General features: G+C 34.5%; 4 protein-coding genes across 7 annotated transcripts; 1 reads left to right on the top strand and 3 right to left on the bottom strand.

Annotated features, from left to right (window-relative positions):
• The first annotated feature begins 759 nt into the window (after window positions 1–759).
• LOC107935215 (F-box/kelch-repeat protein At3g23880) lies at window positions 760–2,998 on the top strand. Of its 2 annotated transcripts, none has more exons than XM_016867781.2 (2): window positions 760–2,143; window positions 2,616–2,998. In XM_016867781.2, exon 1 carries the CDS (start codon window positions 772–774, stop codon window positions 2,113–2,115), a length of 1,344 nt encoding a protein of 447 aa, XP_016723270.1. In that variant the 5' UTR covers window positions 760–771; the 3' UTR covers window positions 2,116–2,143; window positions 2,616–2,998. The 2 variants fall into 2 exon arrangements, with proteins under 2 accessions (XP_016723270.1, XP_016723271.1); XM_016867782.2 differs by having other exon boundaries at window positions 2,369–2,998.
• A 490-nt stretch (window positions 2,999–3,488) lies between these two features.
• Window positions 3,489–7,787, bottom strand: LOC107935175 (protein ABCI12, chloroplastic). 3 transcript variants are annotated; one of them, XM_016867733.2, is made up of 8 exons: window positions 7,151–7,787; window positions 6,590–6,706; window positions 5,895–6,131; window positions 5,538–5,702; window positions 5,349–5,424; window positions 4,317–4,381; window positions 3,847–4,037; window positions 3,489–3,745 (listed from the first exon to the last, which is right to left on the bottom strand). In XM_016867733.2, the coding sequence occupies exons 1-7, from the start codon at window positions 7,532–7,534 to the stop codon at window positions 3,885–3,887; spliced, it is 1,197 nt and encodes a 398-aa protein (XP_016723222.1). In that variant the 5' UTR covers window positions 7,535–7,787; the 3' UTR covers window positions 3,489–3,745; window positions 3,847–3,884. The 3 variants fall into 3 exon arrangements, 2 of the variants coding, with proteins under 2 accessions (XP_016723222.1, XP_016723223.1); XR_005901371.1 differs by lacking the exon at window positions 5,349–5,424 and having other exon boundaries at window positions 7,151–7,718; XM_016867734.2 differs by lacking the exon at window positions 5,895–6,131 and having other exon boundaries at window positions 7,151–7,781.
• A 799-nt stretch (window positions 7,788–8,586) lies between these two features.
• On the bottom strand, window positions 8,587–9,825 carry LOC107935196 (membrane protein PM19L). Its single transcript, XM_016867761.2, has 4 exons — window positions 9,566–9,825; window positions 9,270–9,489; window positions 9,032–9,077; window positions 8,587–8,936 (listed from the first exon to the last, which is right to left on the bottom strand). The coding sequence occupies exons 1-4, from the start codon at window positions 9,690–9,692 to the stop codon at window positions 8,820–8,822; spliced, it is 510 nt and encodes a 169-aa protein (XP_016723250.1). The 5' UTR covers window positions 9,693–9,825; the 3' UTR covers window positions 8,587–8,819.
• Window positions 9,826–10,963: 1,138 nt separating this feature from the next.
• Window positions 10,964–18,509, bottom strand: LOC107935182 (glutamine synthetase leaf isozyme, chloroplastic). The gene is made up of 14 exons (XM_016867749.2): window positions 18,152–18,509; window positions 17,211–17,480; window positions 17,042–17,081; window positions 16,848–16,951; window positions 16,716–16,764; window positions 16,522–16,628; window positions 16,318–16,405; window positions 16,097–16,225; window positions 15,944–16,018; window positions 15,565–15,618; window positions 15,461–15,480; window positions 11,643–11,820; window positions 11,482–11,542; window positions 10,964–11,384 (listed from the first exon to the last, which is right to left on the bottom strand). The coding sequence occupies exons 2-14, from the start codon at window positions 17,462–17,464 to the stop codon at window positions 11,245–11,247; spliced, it is 1,299 nt and encodes a 432-aa protein (XP_016723238.1). The 5' UTR covers window positions 17,465–17,480; window positions 18,152–18,509; the 3' UTR covers window positions 10,964–11,244.
• Between the last annotated feature and the right edge of the window lie 2,001 nt (window positions 18,510–20,510).

The following is a 20,510-nucleotide window of genomic DNA, read 5'->3' as shown; positions in this document are numbered from 1 at the left end:
AAGCTAGCCATTTTGCTGAATTCTTTTTCCTAAACTTTATCATGGCCCATTGACTTCAGTTTGTATTGCTGAAAACCATAACAAACCTACTCTCCACCCCCCCTCCCCACAACCATCTTTTCTCTGCACACACAGTCAATGAACAGAGAGAGATACAACGATGTCTAGTGTATATTCTTACTATCAATCGCTTTCTTCATTGTCAAATGTTGCCAATTTATCCTACGAGATACAATCCCCAATGCAACATTACGAACCTGTTTACAGATGAAGTTTGACAGGATTAATCCTGCATTAACAAACACAAACATGAAACAAGAAAATTTTCCTACTAAATAGAATGCAGAAATACCAACATGATCTCTATTACCTCATCAAACACTAAATTGATAAACCTCAAAAGAAAGCACGAGTGTAAGAACAACATATCTCAAAAGAAGCATAAAACATCACAAAGTAAATACCAATTGTCCTCGCTTCGTGGTCTGCATTTTCAACAAGTTCAGAGCATAAATTACATATAATTTTTTTTAAAATGTTACGTCACTGAATTTTAAAAAAGAAGTTTAAGAGTATTTAACAATTAAATCTGAATTTTGAAAACTGCAAAATGAATAATTTAAATTCTTAGAAATAAAAGTAGAGGGACTAAATTTTAAATGTATGAATGGTGTAGGGACTTGAAGCATATTTTAACCTATTAAATTTATATTTTTATATATATAAATATAAATGACCGAACACACTTTTCACTTCTCGTTTTTTTCTTAGATGCTCCACTCTAGTGTGACAGTGATTCGAACAAATAAGTTCCGGGAAATGGAAAACCAAAACCAAGAACCAACCCCGACCCAACCAAATCAACGACTCGGCTCGCCGAGTCAAGAGCTGCCCTCGACCTCTTCTAATGAACAAACTCAGAAACGGAACCGCCCTGAATCACCGCAAAACGAAAGCAACGATTCTGCTCAATCCCCCAAACGGTCGAGAAACGGCAGCCTTCCTACGCCGTCGTTTCCTCAAGAAATAATTTTTGAAATCCTCTCGAATTTGCCCGTTAAATCCCTCCTCCGTTTCAGGTGCGTTTCCAAACCCTGGAAATCCCTCATAGCTGACAATTTCTTCATCAAAAAGCACCTCAAAAGAACCCAAAACGACCCCGAATTCTCCAAAAAGCGAGTCTTAATAAACACTTCAAGCATCCAAACCGGATCCAGCATCAAATCATGCTCCCTTAAGTCTATATTCGAAGACCCAAATGTTAATACCTCGGAGATCGAATACCCATCGAAGAAAGCTTCTCGTTATGATTGGATTGTGGGCTCATGTAATGGCTTGATTTGCATAGCTATTAGAGAAGATACAGTCCTTTTATTAAACCCGACTTTAAGGGTTTCCAAAAGGTTGCCTGATTTAGGGTTTAAGAAAAGAAGGGGTTGCTATACTGTTTATGGGTTTGGTTTTGATGCTTCCGTTGATGATTATAAGGTTGTTAGGGTTTTTTGTTATCAAAGTAAGGGCTTTGAAGATGGTTACGAGAGTATAGTTAGGGTTTATTCAATGAGAACTAATTGTTGGAGAAGGATTCAGGATTTCCCGTTTGGGGTCCCTTTTAGTGAAGCTGGGAAACATGTGGATGGGACTTTGAATTGGGCTGTTTTAAGTAGACATTATAGGGATTTTTCGTGTACAATTGTCTCCCTTGATTTGGCTCAGGAGACGTATAAGGAAGTGACCCAACCGTGCTATGGCAACGGTGCAGGTGAAAGGATATTAGGGGTCTTGGATGGATGTCTATGTGTGCTTTGTAGTTATGGGAGATTGTATGCTGAGGTTTGGGTTATGAAAGAATATGGAAAGAGAGAGTCTTGGACCAAGCTGGTTACCATTCCATACACACCGATTCCTGGGTATGAAATGTTTTTGACACCTTTATCTGTATCGAAAAGTGGTGAAATCTTGTTGCGTTTTGAGGTGAATATGCTTCTGTACAATCCCGAGAAGAATATGTTCAGGATTCCCATGTTTCCTTATGATGCTTTTTCTTATATTGATCAACAAGAAGTCTATGAAGAGAGCCTCGTTTCGCCGACTGTAGTCAATCAGCATAGATGAATGGTGTCAATAGCTAACAAAGATTAAGGTGAATTTGAACTTTCATCTTTTGCATTTGTAATTATTCTGTGCCTTCTCTGTTGGTTCATCTATTTGGTTTAGTTTCATCATATTGAATTACTTGAATTTGTAGGACGAGAATATATATTGGTTTAGGATCTTAAATAGTTCCTTTTATCATAGTTGATTGATATATTAACCTCAATTAGTCTGCTGATACGATGGAATCTCTATCCTTTTTTCTTGGTTGCAGCAATCGTCGATTGAACTATATGTTTGTGATGTTTAGTTGTAACTTGTTTCACAATTTGTATCTTCAAGCTAAAGGTTGAATGACTTGATGGCACTTAGCCTTTTGCACCTTTAGGCAGCCAAGGAGAGTGGTCTTAAAGATGCTCTTCTGCTCATGTATATTATTGTTTAATCTTTACAGATAGGAACGTAAAAGTACTTGATTTGGAATATGATTCATTTAATTAAATCTTTAAGATGGGCTGCAGGTTGCTTTGTTTATCGAAAAGTATAACTCCCAACTGGGGCTACTGATGGAGTTTTAGCATGTTCAGCTACAAACTTTCCTCACTTTTTTGGTCGGTTTCGGTCATCGTTGTCATCACTCTTAAACCTTCTTGTTGATTAGGTTACAGTTGGTTTCACTTTCTGATAATTTTCACTCAAATCATGTCATGTTTTTTAGCGTTGCAATATGTTTGTCACTGTGTTAATCTGTCACTGATTATTTTCAACTTGTTCTGCTAATGTAGTTTTAACTTGCTCTGTCACTCAAATCATACATATTCGCAGGCACTGACTAGTTCTATGTTTCAAATTAGATGTAAGAGTATGTTTTCTTATCAATCCAATTGCAGATGTACTTTGTTTCTCTGCTGTTCTGTTTAAAATTTAAGCTTCCTTCAATCAAGTGTATCCAGATTGATTTTTATTTTTTTGCCATGTGACACGTTTTGATTGGCTTCACACGTCCTCCCGTTTCTTCAATCCCGTTTACTTCAAGTGCTAAATCGGCGGACAAAATTAAAGTACTAAAATGGGCAAAAAGTATTTAAGGTTAAAATTTGCTTCTTAAATTTAATTCCTCTACTTTTATTTCTAGAAGTTTAATTTTTCTATTTTTTAAACTTCTAAGTTTAAGTTCAATTAAATCCAATAAATATATTTTAAAAGAAAAAAAAATACTCATTTGGTAATTGCAAAAATACTTTAAAATGATGTTGAATTTAAATGAATAATTTTCAAATATTAACAATTAAATTTACATTTTAAAACTTAAAAAATACAAAGATTAAATTAATTGAAATAGAAGTAAAAAGATTAAATTCTAAATGTGCAAAAAAGAATATAGACTTGAAATATATGTTAATCGAAATTTAAATACTAAAGTAGAAAAATTGATATAATTAAGTGTGAAATCATTAATGAATATAATGCTCTACTTTCTTTATGCATAAATAATATGCCATAATGTATAGCAATTTACAAATACTTCGAATATTCAATGAGCCCCAAAGGCTGTTGAAGAGTCCGTTTTTAACATCCATTATCTGTATCTGTGATCACTACCAATTGATTGTGTATCACAACTTCAATCAACTGCATAACTCTTCTTAATCTGCAAAACCATTTACATCATACACATCACCGATGGTGGATGAGAATAAAGACAAGAAAAAAGGTCGACACTCAACAGCAACTTTGGAGAGAGAAGATTACCAAGGTGAGGAGATGAAGATGGTACAGTCAATTACTTATCAGACAAGTAAATTCTCGGACAATAGGGCAGCACTCGTAACACCAATCAAACATACCACAGCAATTAAATCTGCCATCCCAATTGATGAGTCTGATAAGAAGTAAAGCTTATGAGCATTACTGTCACCCCTGAATCCCCTAACTATCATTGCCTGTCAAAAACCAATTCAATTGCTCAGATATTGCATGCACAAACCTTTATTGGAAGCCATATTACTGAGGTTCGAGGGTGAGTGTTCAATATGGGTACATGTCCCAAACATTTATGTTTAACTTTATACATTTGGAAGATCGATCATGAATCCATCAAAGGCACGAGAAAAATGACTGAATGTGTGAAATGTTAGTTTTTCCTTTTGGCCCAATAAAAAACTGGTGATAGGAATTGCAAAGAGAAATAGCATTGAAAAGAGCTAAGCCTGAATATGAACCTGAGAGATTTGCTCTGCATGCTTAAAAATGTTTTTGAAGATCCGCTGAATGTAGGAAGCAAAAACTGGAATCAAAGCCCAAAGAAACAATAGGTGAGGAATACATGAAATCAGAAGCGGATAAGGCAGAAACAAAGCCCCTTTGTCTAATGTAGTTGTCAATCACACAATATGATAGAAAATAACTTCTAGGGAAAAGAAATAAAAACTCTATAGTCAAAAAGTTTTTGCTAGATTACATGTTGTACGTGAAGTTTTAAAATCTTAAAAGCAGATAAATATTGAAAAGTAATTTGAAAACAAATAAGTTATAACTTATAAAGGATATATTCATAGAATTACCTATTTAAAGAGTTAAAACTGTTGAAAACCATAATTTCATGTTTTTTAACTTATGGGTTTGATGCCTAAATCTGATTGTTTCACCTAAAAAGAATCATATAATTTTCCATTAATGATCCTAAAATTTTCATTGTTTTTTATTCTATTTTTCCTCTACAAGTAAAAAAGCCTATGTTACTCGATCCTTGGGTGTCAATGTGATTACGTGACATAAGTATCTAAAATTTTTTGCAAATTAGTCCATGTACTTGAAGGGTCATATTCTCATATGTATATCTAGCCATGCATGGGAACACTAGTATGTCAAGAAAAAACGAAGAGCCGGAAAAACAGATAAAGAAGCAGCAAGTTTTCACTAAAGATTTTCATTACTATAATATGATAATGATTTAACCATTCCTGCAGAGGTCAGATATGTAGTTCTAGACTGTCATTGTATTACTAAGTATTTAAAATGGAGATATGTCCAATCTGTAATTTATTTATGAAAGCTAGCCATTATGATGATTTTTTTTTTCCTAAACTTTATCATGGCCCATTAACTTCAGTTTGTACTGCTGAAAACCATAACAAACCTACTCTCCCACCCCCACCCCCAGCCCCACCCCCACAACCATCTTTTCTCTACACACACAATCAATGAAGAGATAGAGATAGAAAGAGAGCTCCATGTCTAGTGTATATTCTTACTATCAATCGTTTCTTTCATTGTCAAGTGTTGCCAATTTATCCTACGAGATACAATCCCCAATGCAACATTACGAACCTGTTTACACATGAAGTTTGGCAGGATTAATCCTGCATTAACAAACACAAACATGAAACAAGAAAATTTTCATACTAAATAGAATGAAGAAATACCAACATGATCTCTCTTACCTCATCAAACACTAAATTGATAAACCTCAATGAAAGCATGAGTGTAAGAACAATTTCAGCCACTGGGACACCAATATATCTCAAAGGAAGCATAAACCACCGCAAAGCAAATGCAAGTTGTTCTGGGGTTGTGGTCGCTAAGCAAAGGCTTGCACTTTGAAAGATCTTTCAAAAAAATAAAGACCTAACTGAGAATAATAAAGAGTATTTGTTTCTCAAACACAATATGTCTGAGCTACTATGCAAGACATATACATATTTGAGTAGTTATAGAATTGCCTATTTAAGTGGTAGAAGGTTTTTGAAAGTAATGTTATGTCAATTTTTTTTTTTTTACTTATGAAGCAAGCAACATACAATGAAGGTTAAACATGATGCTGTGCTAGCAACAGACAATCCCTTCCTTGTAAACTGTAATGGTCCTAGCTTCATGATTAAATATGAATAGCCACTTAATGATTTTGGAAGATCAGGCAACCCTGTCAGTGAAGATGGTGGGGTTCTTGACTGAAGAAGTTGTGGTACACCATCAGTACCAAGCCCTGACAATACGAATAAAATTCCACAAAGTAGTGACACCCTTCCCAATTGATCCTACAAGAATTGCTGGACTCAGTATGCCAGAATTAAAAAAGATTATTTAATCGGTAAATTTTACCATATGCAACTAGTACGGGCATAATATTTCCTAGTACTATGCAAGTTAAACTTGAAATGAAATGTGAAAGATTGGAACACAGTCTAAGGCGCACAGAACAACAATGCAACAGAGTAAGCAACCAACAGCCGTCACAGTTTAAAGGATGTCTTTAAACAAAAGCATAATGCTTGGACAGCAGATGACAGAACCTTTGACAAGTAATTATAAACTATACCAACGTTTGGCATAAAGAAATAATCACTAACTACAAAACTAGATTAAGGAAAAAGCTGAACTTGATCAAGTTCATTAAGGAAAAAGTTCAAAGGAATAACATGAAAGTTGCATTAAGAAACTGAATAATTTATCAAAACATACTTCACTCTAGCAGCTAACAACTTTAAAACCTTACCATCCACACATTTTTTGGGAGAAACAACATTGACAAAAGAGCAATGTACGCTACCAATCCAAAACGAAGTGCTATTTGGGCACGTGCTGGTAAAACAACTAACGCCAATAGCCATACCTGCATTATCAAGATTAGTATCTAAGATACTGGGAAACAGTCTCACAACAAAGTTCACACATATTCTCTCTATATTCTCCCAATAGCATGCACGATTAAGGCATAAGTCATAGAGAAAGAAAACCTGAGGGCAACTCACAATGCTATAACATTCAGCTAAATATTTAGGTGAATTCCTGAACTTACAATGTTTTATAACTTCATCTGGACGTTTACCAAATTGCGATGAGGAAAACCCATTAAGAAAAAAGAAAAAAAAAAGCCAAATAACTTATTTATGACACACCATAATGAAACTAATCTAATCAAGCAACTTAAACCATAAAAACTGTCCCCCCAAAAAAAGAAATCAAGATTACCAAGTAGCCAACTATTCAAAGAACTTAATTTGGCCAATTTCATCATATTTTACAATCATAAAAGATTGAAATTGTAAATCTTTACCAACTTGATTCTAGGGTCCACTGACTGCAAAAAAGTGGTAGGTGAAGAAATGAACTGGCAAATGGGACTTGAAGTAGCAGTTGAAATCAATCTCAAAACTTTATCAGCTGCTAAACCTCCAGTGGGCAACCAGCGTACCCAGTTCCCTGCTTCACCATTGTTACTTCCGGTTGATGCTTTGACTTCGAAATTCCTTTTCTTTGAAATAAAACGAAAATTGGGGGATTTACTGCAATATGAAAGAAGGGGTAAACAGTTGGGATGTTTTGGAGGGAAATTTAAAATCCGGGTAGCAGTTGGGTGGATTAGAGATTTGAAATTAGGGCTCAACACGAAATGGAAAGGGGATTTAACCGTTGGAATTGGACTGTGAGTGCAGTTCATTGGGGGGTTTTGGTGGGGGAGAAGAAAATAGAAAGGCTTATATTCCTTTTCAATTTGTTGATGGGTTGGCGGGTAATTTAGCTAATATAACCGGAATTTGGATCCTTATCATCAGTCACCAATCCCACCATTGTTCTAGATATGAGGGTTCTAGCCCTAGCTTCTTCTATCTTTTTTCCCTAACGACAATGGATATGTTTACATGCCCGGAAGTGGTTTACCAAACGGGTCAAATCGGGTCCGATTTGAGTTCGGTTTAAACTGATATCAATATTATTATAGAAATAAATATTTAGGATGTCCTCGTAAGTAATTTAGTTCTTATATTAGTTTTGCATTTTGTGTTTTATAAAATTATTATTTAAATAAAAATTAAATAATTTTTTTGCAATGTATATTATAAGCTATAAGATATAATTTAGTTGAAAAAATAAAAAATTAATTATTATAAAATGTAAATTAAAATAATTATTTACCTATAATATTCATTATAAAATTTAAATAATATTTAACAAAAGTTTTAACAATATTATAATTTTAAATATTTCATTAGTTTAAAAAACATATGCTGCAAACCATGAATGCTAAAATCATATAATATGTGAAATTGAAAAAAAAAACTATATGAAACAATTATGAGTATACGTTATTTTCATTCAAAGTATATCACGAAATCACATTTAAAAATAATAATTATTTATTTTACATAATATTTGATAATTCAATAATGATAAAATTAATTAAACATTTCCTTAAGGGGTGAAGTAAAAAAACGGGGAATAATTTTAAATTATAAATTTTTGAAGTTCTACGTATAATTTTATCATTAAATTGATTTACATATTTTTTAATTTTTAAAAGAACTATGTATTGAATTTTTTTGAATAATTTTATTATAGATTCTGATTATATTTATTCTTTTTTATATAATATGAAAATAATATATTTTAGGACAATCGAACTCACACCCTTCTATATTGGCAACAATATCCATATCAAAATAGTCATAAAATCCATGAAATATAAAAAAAAGTTTTGATATTTTGCAAAAATAAAATAAAAAATTAACCTATAATATATATAAAAATAAAATGTTATATTATGAAATTGAAAACCGGTTAACATTGTATCCATTATCCAAGACTAAACTTTTTATTTAACAAATCTCTTTTTTTATTATAAATAAAATTTAAAGGCCATAACAAATGTATACATTCCTACAAAAGACAATGATGAAAGATAGAAAGAATGTCCATCAGTTCATGGGATAATATGCAATTCCAAGTCAAACTGTTCCGGCAGCAAGGGTTGTTGGAGTAAATTCTTCAGCACCAGCATGGATTGCACCCGTGCATATCAACTGCGTTGCGCTCGCAACTATAGTTATCACTTCCAATGTCCGCTGCATTATCCGCCACCGCCAGTATAAATAATACATTCAAATTAAATGAAATAAAATTTACTTTTAAATATCAGTTTAATAATTAAGAGATTTACCAAATTGGCATCTGTCCAGCCAATGTAGATCTCTTTACATGCAAACCTACAAAATCAGCCCCATACATAAGGTTCTAAATACGTATAAAAAGTTCAAAACTATCAAAAAATATATATAAAAGTCATCAACAATTTTACTTTAATACCAAGATATTGGTGTATTTTCACGTACCATTTTGAATTTATTAATTTTTTTTAATGATATATATAAATATGTATCAATGAAGTAAAAACTAACCCCATGGCAAGCATAGTGAGGGTCCAAGTGAGAAGGGAGGAAGCAGCGGCGGCACCTAAATTAGGGGCATCCCATTGAAGAACATTGGTGACACCGGTAACTGAGGTGCCGACCCCCACAACACCCGCAATGAGGGAGAAAATCACAAAGAGACCGGTTGCCATGTTTCCCATCGGAAAGTATATCGGAAATATACGAGCCGGGATTGATAACACAGATGCTGCAAAATTCCAAATACAATTTTACAAAAACAATTATTTTGTGAATTTGACACAAACAAAGCAGTTGAAATTGACCTGTTTCATGGGTTCTTTCAATTGCATGATTTACTGCCCAACCAGCTATTATTGTAACAATGATATACAATCCAAGATTGAGAAACAACAGCATTAATGCAGTTGATTTTGATCCACCAGAACCCATAGTTTTAATCTTTTTTGAGCTAAAGAGAAACAATAAAAGATAAATTAATTCACAAGGAATTGAGACAGGGATCAGTTATATATATATAAAAGCAAGGACTGGGTTCTTTTTTTCCAATCATGAAATTTATTTAATCATATTTCTTGGATGTTCTTCACTCACTTTTTCATATAAAGTGGAAGTGACGCTTCTTCATTGCAAAGTAATGGCTTGTATTCCTATTCCTTTTCTGAGGTTACCTCAATAGAGGTATAAGGAATCCAAATATTCAATCTTGTATTTATTTTAGTTGGATAGTGGATTGGGCTGGAGAGTTGTGCCGGAGAGTTAGCATTTGCATGAGTGTTTTGTAATGGAGAAGAAAAGGTCATTAGAGAAGAAGTGTAAGAGAGTATAGTAGAGAGAAGAAGATTGATACTTAAAAATTTATGCCCTGTTGCATGGTAATTGCTAGATTAGACATGCAGCTTGGGCTACGCTTTGATCAAAATGTTGGGAGGTAAAAGCATTTGATTAGGGTGTAAATTCAAAATAATGGATTTACTCACAAATTAATTAAATCGGATAAAAATTTAATTGAATTGATAATTGAATTAATTTTTTTATTTTTTTTATTTTTAATAATTTATTCAATTAAATCAGATAAATCGATTGGATCGATGATCCAACTAATTCAACTATCAATCTAATTTTAAAAACTTTCAATTAAAACTACTTTTATGTAAAATCACATATTCTATAAACTCAAAGCCTATTTACCTTATGTTTCTTTGGATTCTTAATTTGAGTTTGTTTAGATATTAATCTACTCAATTATATGGGTAGGATAAATTTGAAAATCAAATTGTATATGTTTAATCTAATTTAATAGTGAGATGATTTATTAATTAGTTGGCATGAATGCCATAGTCTATTACTTTGGATGGAATAAACTTTTCTTGTCCAACATTGCAAAGAAAGAATAAAGTTGAATGCTTCGGTAGCGAGCATTTATTTATCTATTTAAATAGTAATTGCATGTTTGGTTTTTATTTAGTTAATCAAACTTTTACAAGATAAAGAAAAAATGAATTGAAATAAGCTAGAAATTTGAGACTTAAAATGCTTGAGATTGACTAGAAATTTGAGGTTGAAGTTCTCATGCCGAATGTGAGATAAAAATTGAGATTATGGACTTTGCATTTTTTGTGACACCAAAAGCTTTGCCTTTATATATATATATATATATAAAGTTTGGCTTGATTGTAGCAAACCAACAACAAAAATATCAATTAAGTGAAGATAGTTTATAAGATCCAGTAATTTTGATTCACAAAACATAATCGATTTGAGAATCATCAGACAAGGTAGGAAAGATCACAATGCAACTCATTTTTAGGACCCTTTATTTACAGGGATATTCCCTAAATTAGAACAAATGAAAAAAAAAAAAGGAAGAAGGAAGAAGAAGGCAAAAATGAAAACCATCCTCGTGAATGAGCTGCCTCAACCTAATTGCTTACTTATTGAGTTGATACATATATATATATATATATATTGCAGATTGTGTTAATTAGACCTTCAAAGACACCTTTTGAGCAGCAAGTGCTTCAGCTTCAAGTGTTGGCTCATACAAGATTGTAGTTTCTGCAAGTAATCCTGTTACAACATAAGGGTCCATGTTCGAAGCCGGACGCCTATCTTCCAAGTAACCTAACAAATGAACGAGTGTTGAAATAAGAAACTTTTTCATATATTTGGAGAATCTTATCTTATATCTACGAAGGGCCTGACATTGTGATAGTAGTACCTTTTCCATTCTTCTCAGTGTCACGCCCGACACGGATGGAGCAACCACGGTTAGCCACTCCCTGCAAGTTGAAATTTACGAAACGTGAAGAACAATTAAAGAAAAAAGAATCTAATGATTCATTCCATGGCGTCCAGTACATATATCTTCATCAAACATACCCAAGAAAACGTGTTAATACTGGCAGTCTCATGCTTCCCTGTGAGTCTTCTCTCGTTTCCTTCACCATAGGCACTAATATGTTCCTTATGGCGAAGTGACAAATTCAAGATGGCTTTCTTTATAACTTCAAAGCCTCCCTCTTCCCTCATGCTCTTTGTACTGTAATTGGTGTGGCATCTGTTGCGGAAGCGACGATAATATTAATAACAATATTATCAGAAATATTTAGATAATTATTATGCCAACAATTATACTAAGAAAATTCCCAGTTAAATTGGAGGGGTCACAATGGTCCCGCTTAAAACCCAACAACTAGACAGAACTCACTTAGATATTTATAGCAATAATAACTAAATAAATATAACCAACATAAAGCTATTAAATAAAAGCAAACAAATAAGAAATAAAATACCAGAGTTTTAACGAGGTTCGGCCAATTTAGCTTACGTCCTCGGACACTACCAAATTAATATTTCCTCTAGAAATATTACAAAGGAGAAGATTTTGGGATGATACAACCAAAGGGGGAGGGGTTCTATATATAACAAACCAAACCCCCTCCATTTCTATCTTTTCCTAATGTGGGATATTGCCAATATTCAACAAATCTCCACCTTGGCGATATTCCACATCTTCGAACATCTTCTCATAACACAAACTTCAATAGTCTTCAAATTTTGCAACCAATCGCCTTCTTCCCTTTTGGTAGTTGTGCCAGCTTCCACATCTTGTTTTTCTCTAGAGATTGCATCTCCTCTTCCATTGCACCTAACCATCTATAATTCTCTAAACTCTGAATGGCTTCGGTGTAAGTGGATGGAATATTATCAACAACTGGAAGTGCATAAGCTACCATGTCAGTGAAACGAGCAGGTTTCTGAATTTCTCGTCTCTGCCTTCTGACTGCAATTGGCTCTGATTGCTGTTGAGGTTCTTGGGTAGAAACCTCTTCCTCATCTGACTCTGCATCTGCCAATGAAGAATCACTAGTGGTACCTTTTGCTGGAATTACCACACTCTGCTCAAACTCCACCTGCTGCGGAGTACACTCCACCTGCTGCGAAGTACTACTCACTCCTTCTGGATTTACCTTATTCACCATGGCAGATTCATGAAAGGTAACATCCCTACTGATTATCGTCTTCTTTGCCTCTAGACACCACAAACGATATCCCTTAACACCAGCATTGAAGCCCATGAATAGAGCCTTCTTTGCTCTTGGATCTAACTTTGATTCTTTCACATGATAATATGCAATAGAACCAAAAATGCGCAAGGTGTCATAATCAGTAGCAGGTTTTCCATACCATTTCTCCAAAGGAGTCTTGCCATTTATAGCAGATGATGGCAAATGATTGATGAGATGTTGAGCGTACGTCACAGCCTCAGTCCAAAACTTTCTATCTAATCTAGCATTAGATAACATACATCGAACTTTCTCCACAAGCGTTCGATTCATACGCTCTGCCACCCCATTGTGTTGCGGTGTTCCACCTACGGTGAAGTGCCTTACTATGCCACAATCTTGGCATATCTTCAGGAAAGGATCGCTTTTATATTCTCCACCGTTGTCTGATCGGAGAACCTTAATCTTCCTTCCTGTCTGATTTTCAACTTTAGTTTTCCACTTAAGGAAAACTTCAAGCACCTCATCTTTGTTCTTCATAGGAAACACCCAAACTCGTCTGGAAAAATCATCAATAAAGGTGACAAAATAACGTCTTCCTCCAAGTGATGGAGTCTTGGACGGTCCCCATACATCAGAATGCACATAATCCAGAATACCTTTAGTATTGTGAATCCCAGTGCCAAATTTCACCCTTCGTTGTTTTCCCAGAACACAATGCTCGCAAAATTCAAGTTTGCAAGTCTTTGTACCTTTCAATAATCCTTGCTTGGCTAGAGTTTGCAAGGATTTTTCACCAGCATGGCCCAAACGCATATGCCACAGCTGTGTTGCCTCAGCGTCCTTCTTGGTACTCGTAATTGCTGCTGCTGTTGTCCCGACCACTGTACTACCTTGGTAGTAATACAGATTGTTCTTTCTTATGCCTTTCAACATCACCAATGCTCCTGAAGTTGCTTTAAGAACTCCATCTCGTATTGTCACAACTAGGCCTTTAGATTCTAACGACCCCAAAGAGATGAGATTCTTCTTCAACTTTGGGACATATCGTACATCCCGCAAAATTCTAGTAGATCCATCATGACTCCTCAGTTTAATTGAACCTATCCCGGCTATTTTACACGTGTTATCATTACCCATGTAAACAACCCCTTCATCTAGTTTTTGAAATTCAAAGAACCATTCCCGAATGGGACACATATGATAGGAACAACCAGAATCCATGATCCACTCATCTGCATATAATGTTGAAGATGTCATACTAAGAGAAAAGTCTGACTCTGCTTCACTATTGCATTCTGCAACATTTGCATCTTGCGGAGTCTTCCCTTTTTTCTTCAATTTTGGACAATCTTTCTTCCAATGTCCTTTTTCTTTGCAAAAAGAACATTCATCTTTGGCAACAGCTCGACCTTTGGACTTTCTTCTCTTCCCCTTAGACTGACTTTGCTGACGACCTCTTGTTACCAATGCTTCCACTGCTGCTTCACCTGAACCTTTCAACTTATCCTTTCGGCGTAGTTCATAGCTATACAATGCAGCAGTTACTTCATTGAAAGTTACTTCCGATTTTCCATGAAGTAGAGTAGTTTCAAGGTACTCAAACTCCTCAGGAAGCGATCCCAACAACATTAACGCCAAGTCTTCGTCTTCAAAAGTCACATCCAAATTCAACAAATCAGCCACCAGCTGATTAAAATTGGTAATGTGCTCGTTCATCGTGGTACCAGGAACATAACTGAAACGAAACAGTCTTTTCTTCATATGTAACTTATTTTGACTGTTCTTCTTCAGAAATTTCTCCTCCAATGCTTTCCACAATTTACTTGCAGAAGTCTCTTTACTGAATGTATACTTCTGCTCTCTGGAAAGACATGATCGAATTGTACCACATGCCAATCGGTTGATGGTCTTCCATTCTTTATCATCAACCCCTTCTGGTTTTTCTTCCTCAATGGCAATATCTAGACCCTGTTGAAAGAGGGCATCTAGAAGCTCACTTTGCCACATGCCGAAATGACCTGTTCCATCAAAAATTTCCACTACAAATCTCGTATTTGCAGTTCCAATCCTCGGCAAAATGTACGAAGTGGAAGTTGTTGATATGGATGGTTTTTCTTCTGTCATTTTTGCCATAGCTTCTACTTAATAGCCACCAAATGCAGAATACCCACAAGCTTTAGGAAATGTTTCTGATGTGTAAGATCAGACTAAGCTGCAAACACAGAGCATACTACAAAACCTTGGCTCGGATACCAATTGTTGCAAAAGCGACGATAATATTAATAACAATATTATCAGAAATATTTAGATAATTATTATGCCAACAATTATACTAAGAAAATTCCCAGTTAAATTGGAGGGGTCACAATGGTCCCGCTTAAAACCCAACAACTAGACAGAACTCACTTAGATATTTATAGCAATAATAACTAAATAAATATAACCAACATAAAGCTATTAAATAAAAGCAAACAAATAAGAAATAAAATACCAGAGTTTTAACGAGGTTCGGCCAATTTAGCTTACGTCCTCGGACACTACCAAATTAATATTTCCTCTAGAAATATTACAAAGGAGAAGATTTTGGGATGATACAACCAAAGGGGGAGGGGTTCTATATATAACAAACCAAACCCCCTCCATTTCTATCTTTTCCTAATGTGGGATATTGCCAATATTCAACAGCATCCAGCACCATTCCAGTCACCCTGGAAAACATGAAATGAGAATTGAGAAACCCTCTAATACGGGACTAACTAGTAAGAACCGAGCTGCTCAGGATGTTCGGTTACCTCTATTGGCTTAGGATCAAGGGAGAGAACAACGCCAGCTTGTTCAGTGATTCTCTGTAGGAATAGAGGAAAACATTTGTAAAAACACTACGTTAGCCGGACTCGGAGGTGAGCATGGGATACTAATGTGTTCATTCATATTTGTACCCCTATACTTGATCTATGTATGGTAATCAATGGCAAAGCCAACACACTGCACTAACAATCAAGTTAAGTTCGCCTAACACACAGTCCTTTCATGTTGAAGAAAAGGGTCTTGCAGTTTATGCAATAAGCAAAATGTACTATTATGGATGTACAGGTTCTGAAAATTAAAGCCACAATTCATTGCATAAACCACCATAAAAGTATAGCCAAATCATATATAGAGAATAAATACCTCAAGAATGTATCTGGAACACCAGATATGGTCTCCAGCTTCAATGCCAACACTTGGACCAACTTGATACTCCCACTGCATGGTAATTTACAATATCAAATGGCGATATCTGATAAATATACAAGCAAAGCAAGCATGAAAGCAACAACAGACCTGGCCTGGCATGACCTCCCCATTGGTGCCACTGATGTTAATACCAGCGTATAAGCAAGCCTTGTAATGAGCATCGGAGATGTCACGCCCGAACGACTTGTCGGCTCCAGCTCCACAGTAATAAGGACCCTGAATTATGCAATAAAAGAACCACATAGCTTCATTTATAAGCGCATGTGAAACTATATTATTTATATCATGAATGCATACAATAATATTACCTGAGGACCAGGGTAGCCTCCAACAGGCCAACCCAAAGGCCATTTCACGTTTTGTTGAAGCAAAGTGTACTCTTGCTCAATCCCAAACCTAAACACAGCATTTTTAAGACACTTTAAAAGAATCTTTGCAGCAATAAGGATATTAAAATTAGTTCTGAAATTAATCCAAATTTAAACGGAAGAACGAGATGATTGAATCCATACCATGGGACTTCATCAACCACCTTCTTGTTACTGAAAATCTGAGCAGCTTTGTGACGCTTGTTCGTGGGGATCGGCTCGCCAGCCGGTGTGTATGCATCACAGATCACCTTTGTAAAAAACAAGAGAAAATATCATCCACACTATTAATTGAAACAATGAATTAATTAGAATATTTTAGATAATACAATACTCACCAAAATATTGTTACCTCCCCTGAAAGGGTCCTTAAAAATTGCTTGAGGGCTGGATGAATTTTTTCAATCAAAATGGTTATTTTGATGATAAAAAAAAAACAAAATTCTAATCTTTCCTTTTAGAGGTCTTACTATAGAATAACTTCACTATCTTCACCAGGTGCTTGTCCAGTGCTTGATCCATCATAGTTCCACTTAGGAAGTTCGGAGGGATGTTCAACAGGCTTTGAAATTGTCTGCAAATCATAGGAAATAAACATAAGGAAAAAAAAACAATATATACATTGAAAATTACACAAATTCTAGTCATGGTACTTTTATCTTACCCTTGACTTGCTCCGCATGTCGATTCCAGTGCCTCCTATCCTGTTTCAGTAGGTGGTTGCATGAAACGATTGGGTTAATTACTTTACTATTGGGACAAAACAAATGAGAGAAAAAATAAAGGTGATGTTTGAAACAGTGATGTATGTGTAAGGGTTGATGATGATTTACCAAATATATTCAGCAATGATTTTGTCAGTGTATGGAGTGATGTCCATGTTTAGTAGCTTTTCTGTCCTGTTGACAGTGCTGTTCTCAGAGTGCAAGGCAAGCACTCTGAATTTGCCAGCACTTTTGGCTGCTCCTTTCATGTTCTGTTTCAATAACAAAGAACTCCACATCTTTGTTGCAATGGGGCTTCCAAAGGTCGAGCTCTTTGGTACTCTCATCTGCCATTGAGTTGAAGGTGCCAGAATCTGTGCCATTTCCCCTTTCACGTCACTGCGAGTGTAAAATCGACAATGATGATGTATGGCAAAGGAGGAGTGTAAAATTGAATCTCTCTATTTATAACATTGTAAAACCATATTTTAATCGGAGAGTAGTAAGCTTGAAACACCTTAAGTGTAATAATGTTATAAAACCTTATTCTAAAATAAAATAAAATAAGTATAATTCTATATGAATTTTACTTTTATTTTATTTTACTCTTATATTTTATTTTAATAAGTATTCAGGTCACTCAATTCTAACATTGAGAAATAAAAAAACACACTAATTGATCAAGAACATGTTTAAGATTTTCATCTATAACAGTAATGGCATATTGTTTCCAATAGGATCAGTTTAGTTAGTTGAATACTCATTAGTATTCCAATAAGAATCAAGATTTGAATTTCACCAACAATCTCATTTAATAGATGATCTGTAAGTATCACTTTTATTTCTCTATAAATATCGACCTGACCTCAGTTTCATATCATTTATGAAGTTGGAAATTTTAATAGATGTTATTAGGATGAATTGATGGCACTTATTACCGTAACGTGAAGCACAAGTATTTAAGCCGTCAAAGCCTAAAAACCCTTGTTACTTTGTGAATAGTGAACCCCAATGAAAAACACTAATAAAAGAATAAAATGACTTGACAATGAGATTCACAGGGAACAAACCTAGGATATGGCCTGAAATGGGTCTGACCGGAACCGGAAACTATGTCTTGCTGGTGTGGGATTGTCTGTAGATGTATAGTGAAAGACCAAGAATGATTATTTTATGGTGCAAATAATAATAATAATAAAGAGGTTAATAGAGAGAAAAGGAATTGTTGGCTTTTGCAAAGCAGATAGGGGTGGTGTTTATGAGTGGAGGAAAATTAGTTTTTGGTCTCTTTAATGCCACCAGAGAAGCAAATGCTGCCTTGGACTACACTCGAAAACGAAAACTTTCAGATAAGGTATTTTCTCTCTCTGCCTTTTTCTATCAATTCTCAACCTCAACTTCCACGGATATACCTGATAGACTCAACTTTTTTTCATTTTTTTAATTGCCATTTGAGAGCTTAAAATATGATGATTCCAATGCTCATTTACGACAGTGATTCTTGTCACATGCACTTGTTGCAAATTTTAGAACAAGAAACAGCAATGAAATTACTGTATAAACCAGCTTGAAATTCTTAATTAAGCACCGAATTAATTAAAAAATTATATATGTTTTGCAATCTGTTTCAAAGTCCAATCATCATCAACTCTCAAAGCTTGGAGGATCAAAGTCTGTTGTGGTGGTTGATAAAAGAGGGGATGACAACGTTGGCATGCATTTGCACTTTTGGGACCACTGATAAGGATGGAATCTGTGTCAACTTATGCACATATCCAACTTCCCTTGGTTTAATCTTCAAAATCTTGGATCTAGTGGCCATGGAGCTGACACCGATGTATATACATTACTCAAAATTCCAAAGCTGTTTATTAGGGCCAATGATTTCTCTAAAGTCCCTTGTGCCCGGCTATTTGTTTGTTCTTTGTTTAATCCAATAGCACGATGACAGATGGGTGTTTACTTTTTTACAAGAAAACAAGAATCATTCTGGTTTTTTTTTATTAATTCATAATTAAATCAGCAGCTACAAATGTAAACAACTTGTGGTGAATAATTTGTATCTTTATTAAACCAGCGTAGCAGTAATTATATAAAAGAGATTGGCTGTAATAGATGTATGGTGCTTATAGAGAGAGAATAAAAGATGGAAAATATAAAACAATAAAAGATCAAGTATCATTCTATCAACTAGTTAACAAGTGAAAATTTTAGCATAAACACTTAAAAGTTCACTTTGTCTAAGATAAAACAAGCTGGTAACCACATGTGCACTCTAGAGATAGAGCAATACGGCTACACGACACAATACGAAAAAATAACACGAACATAATGTGAATAAATAAACATGAAAAAAAATCTATATAACAAGGCTTTAAAGGATATTTTAAGCAGAATGCGAACAGCATATTGTTTCTCCATGTCTGAGTTGTATGATTCCATCTTCCAACTTGTGATTTATCATCTAACTCACTGCTGTTATTTCTCCAGCATTAGAAATGGAACTACAGTTGACTTTCTCAATGATTGAAAGCACGGGAGCAAAGAATGTTAGTTTATTTTCTTGTTCTCCAACCACCATTGTTGAAGAGACATACTCTGCATTGCTTTCTCTATTCTCATAACTTCTCTGCGGCTCAAATATGGTACTTTCTCTCTTGTGTTTCCGTCATATTTCCAGGGAAGTTGTTGGCTAGATTTTATTTTATCGTGTGTTTCTTCTATTTTGTATATCAATTTGTGTTTGGTCCACTAACTGTCCATAAATAGCACATCATTTGTATTTGATACATTATAATGTATAAACTTATAGATTGATAGTTTCAGTCGATAAAAATTTTTGACAAATGACATCACATTATTCATTGTTAGTGTAACAGTACATCAATATAAATCTTGAAAAAAAAAACTAATTTTTAATTTTTCTTTTTTAAGGTAACGTCTTGTGGTTCACTTATAAATCCCTTTACCACTTCAATTAGAATTATCGAACCCAATTTCTTGTTTCCACTGGTAATGTTTAGGAAAACCTGATGGTGAAAAAGAAAACTTTAAGCATTAACATATGTGTCTCTTGTATATAGAATATTTAAAGTTAAATTATTACCCAATTGAGATTTATGAGAAACCAGAGAAAAAGAGCGAGTTACTAATAATCCAATATACATCCCTTTTAAGAGAGAGACAAACAGCAAAGAGACAGGATCAAAGTAAGAAACTTTACAGAATCTTAGTTTCCCACCTATGCTGCTTTGGTTTTTTTTTTCTTAAGTACATGTATCTGATACTTATATCAGACGTATGGATACAAGGATATGACCTCCAAGGATCCTGAATACATGAAAACCTTTAAAAAATTTCTAACCATACCGAGTTTGAGTAATGTAGGTTTAGATTTGGGTGAGAATCCACAAAATACAAAGTTAATGA

Source organism: Gossypium hirsutum, chromosome A09 (genome assembly GCF_007990345.1).
Source record: "Gossypium hirsutum isolate 1008001.06 chromosome A09, Gossypium_hirsutum_v2.1, whole genome shotgun sequence".
NCBI lineage: Eukaryota > Viridiplantae > Streptophyta > Magnoliopsida > Malvales > Malvaceae > Gossypium > Gossypium hirsutum.
The sequence above is the reverse complement of the archived record's forward strand: the minus strand, read 5'-3'. Positions and strand labels throughout refer to the sequence as shown.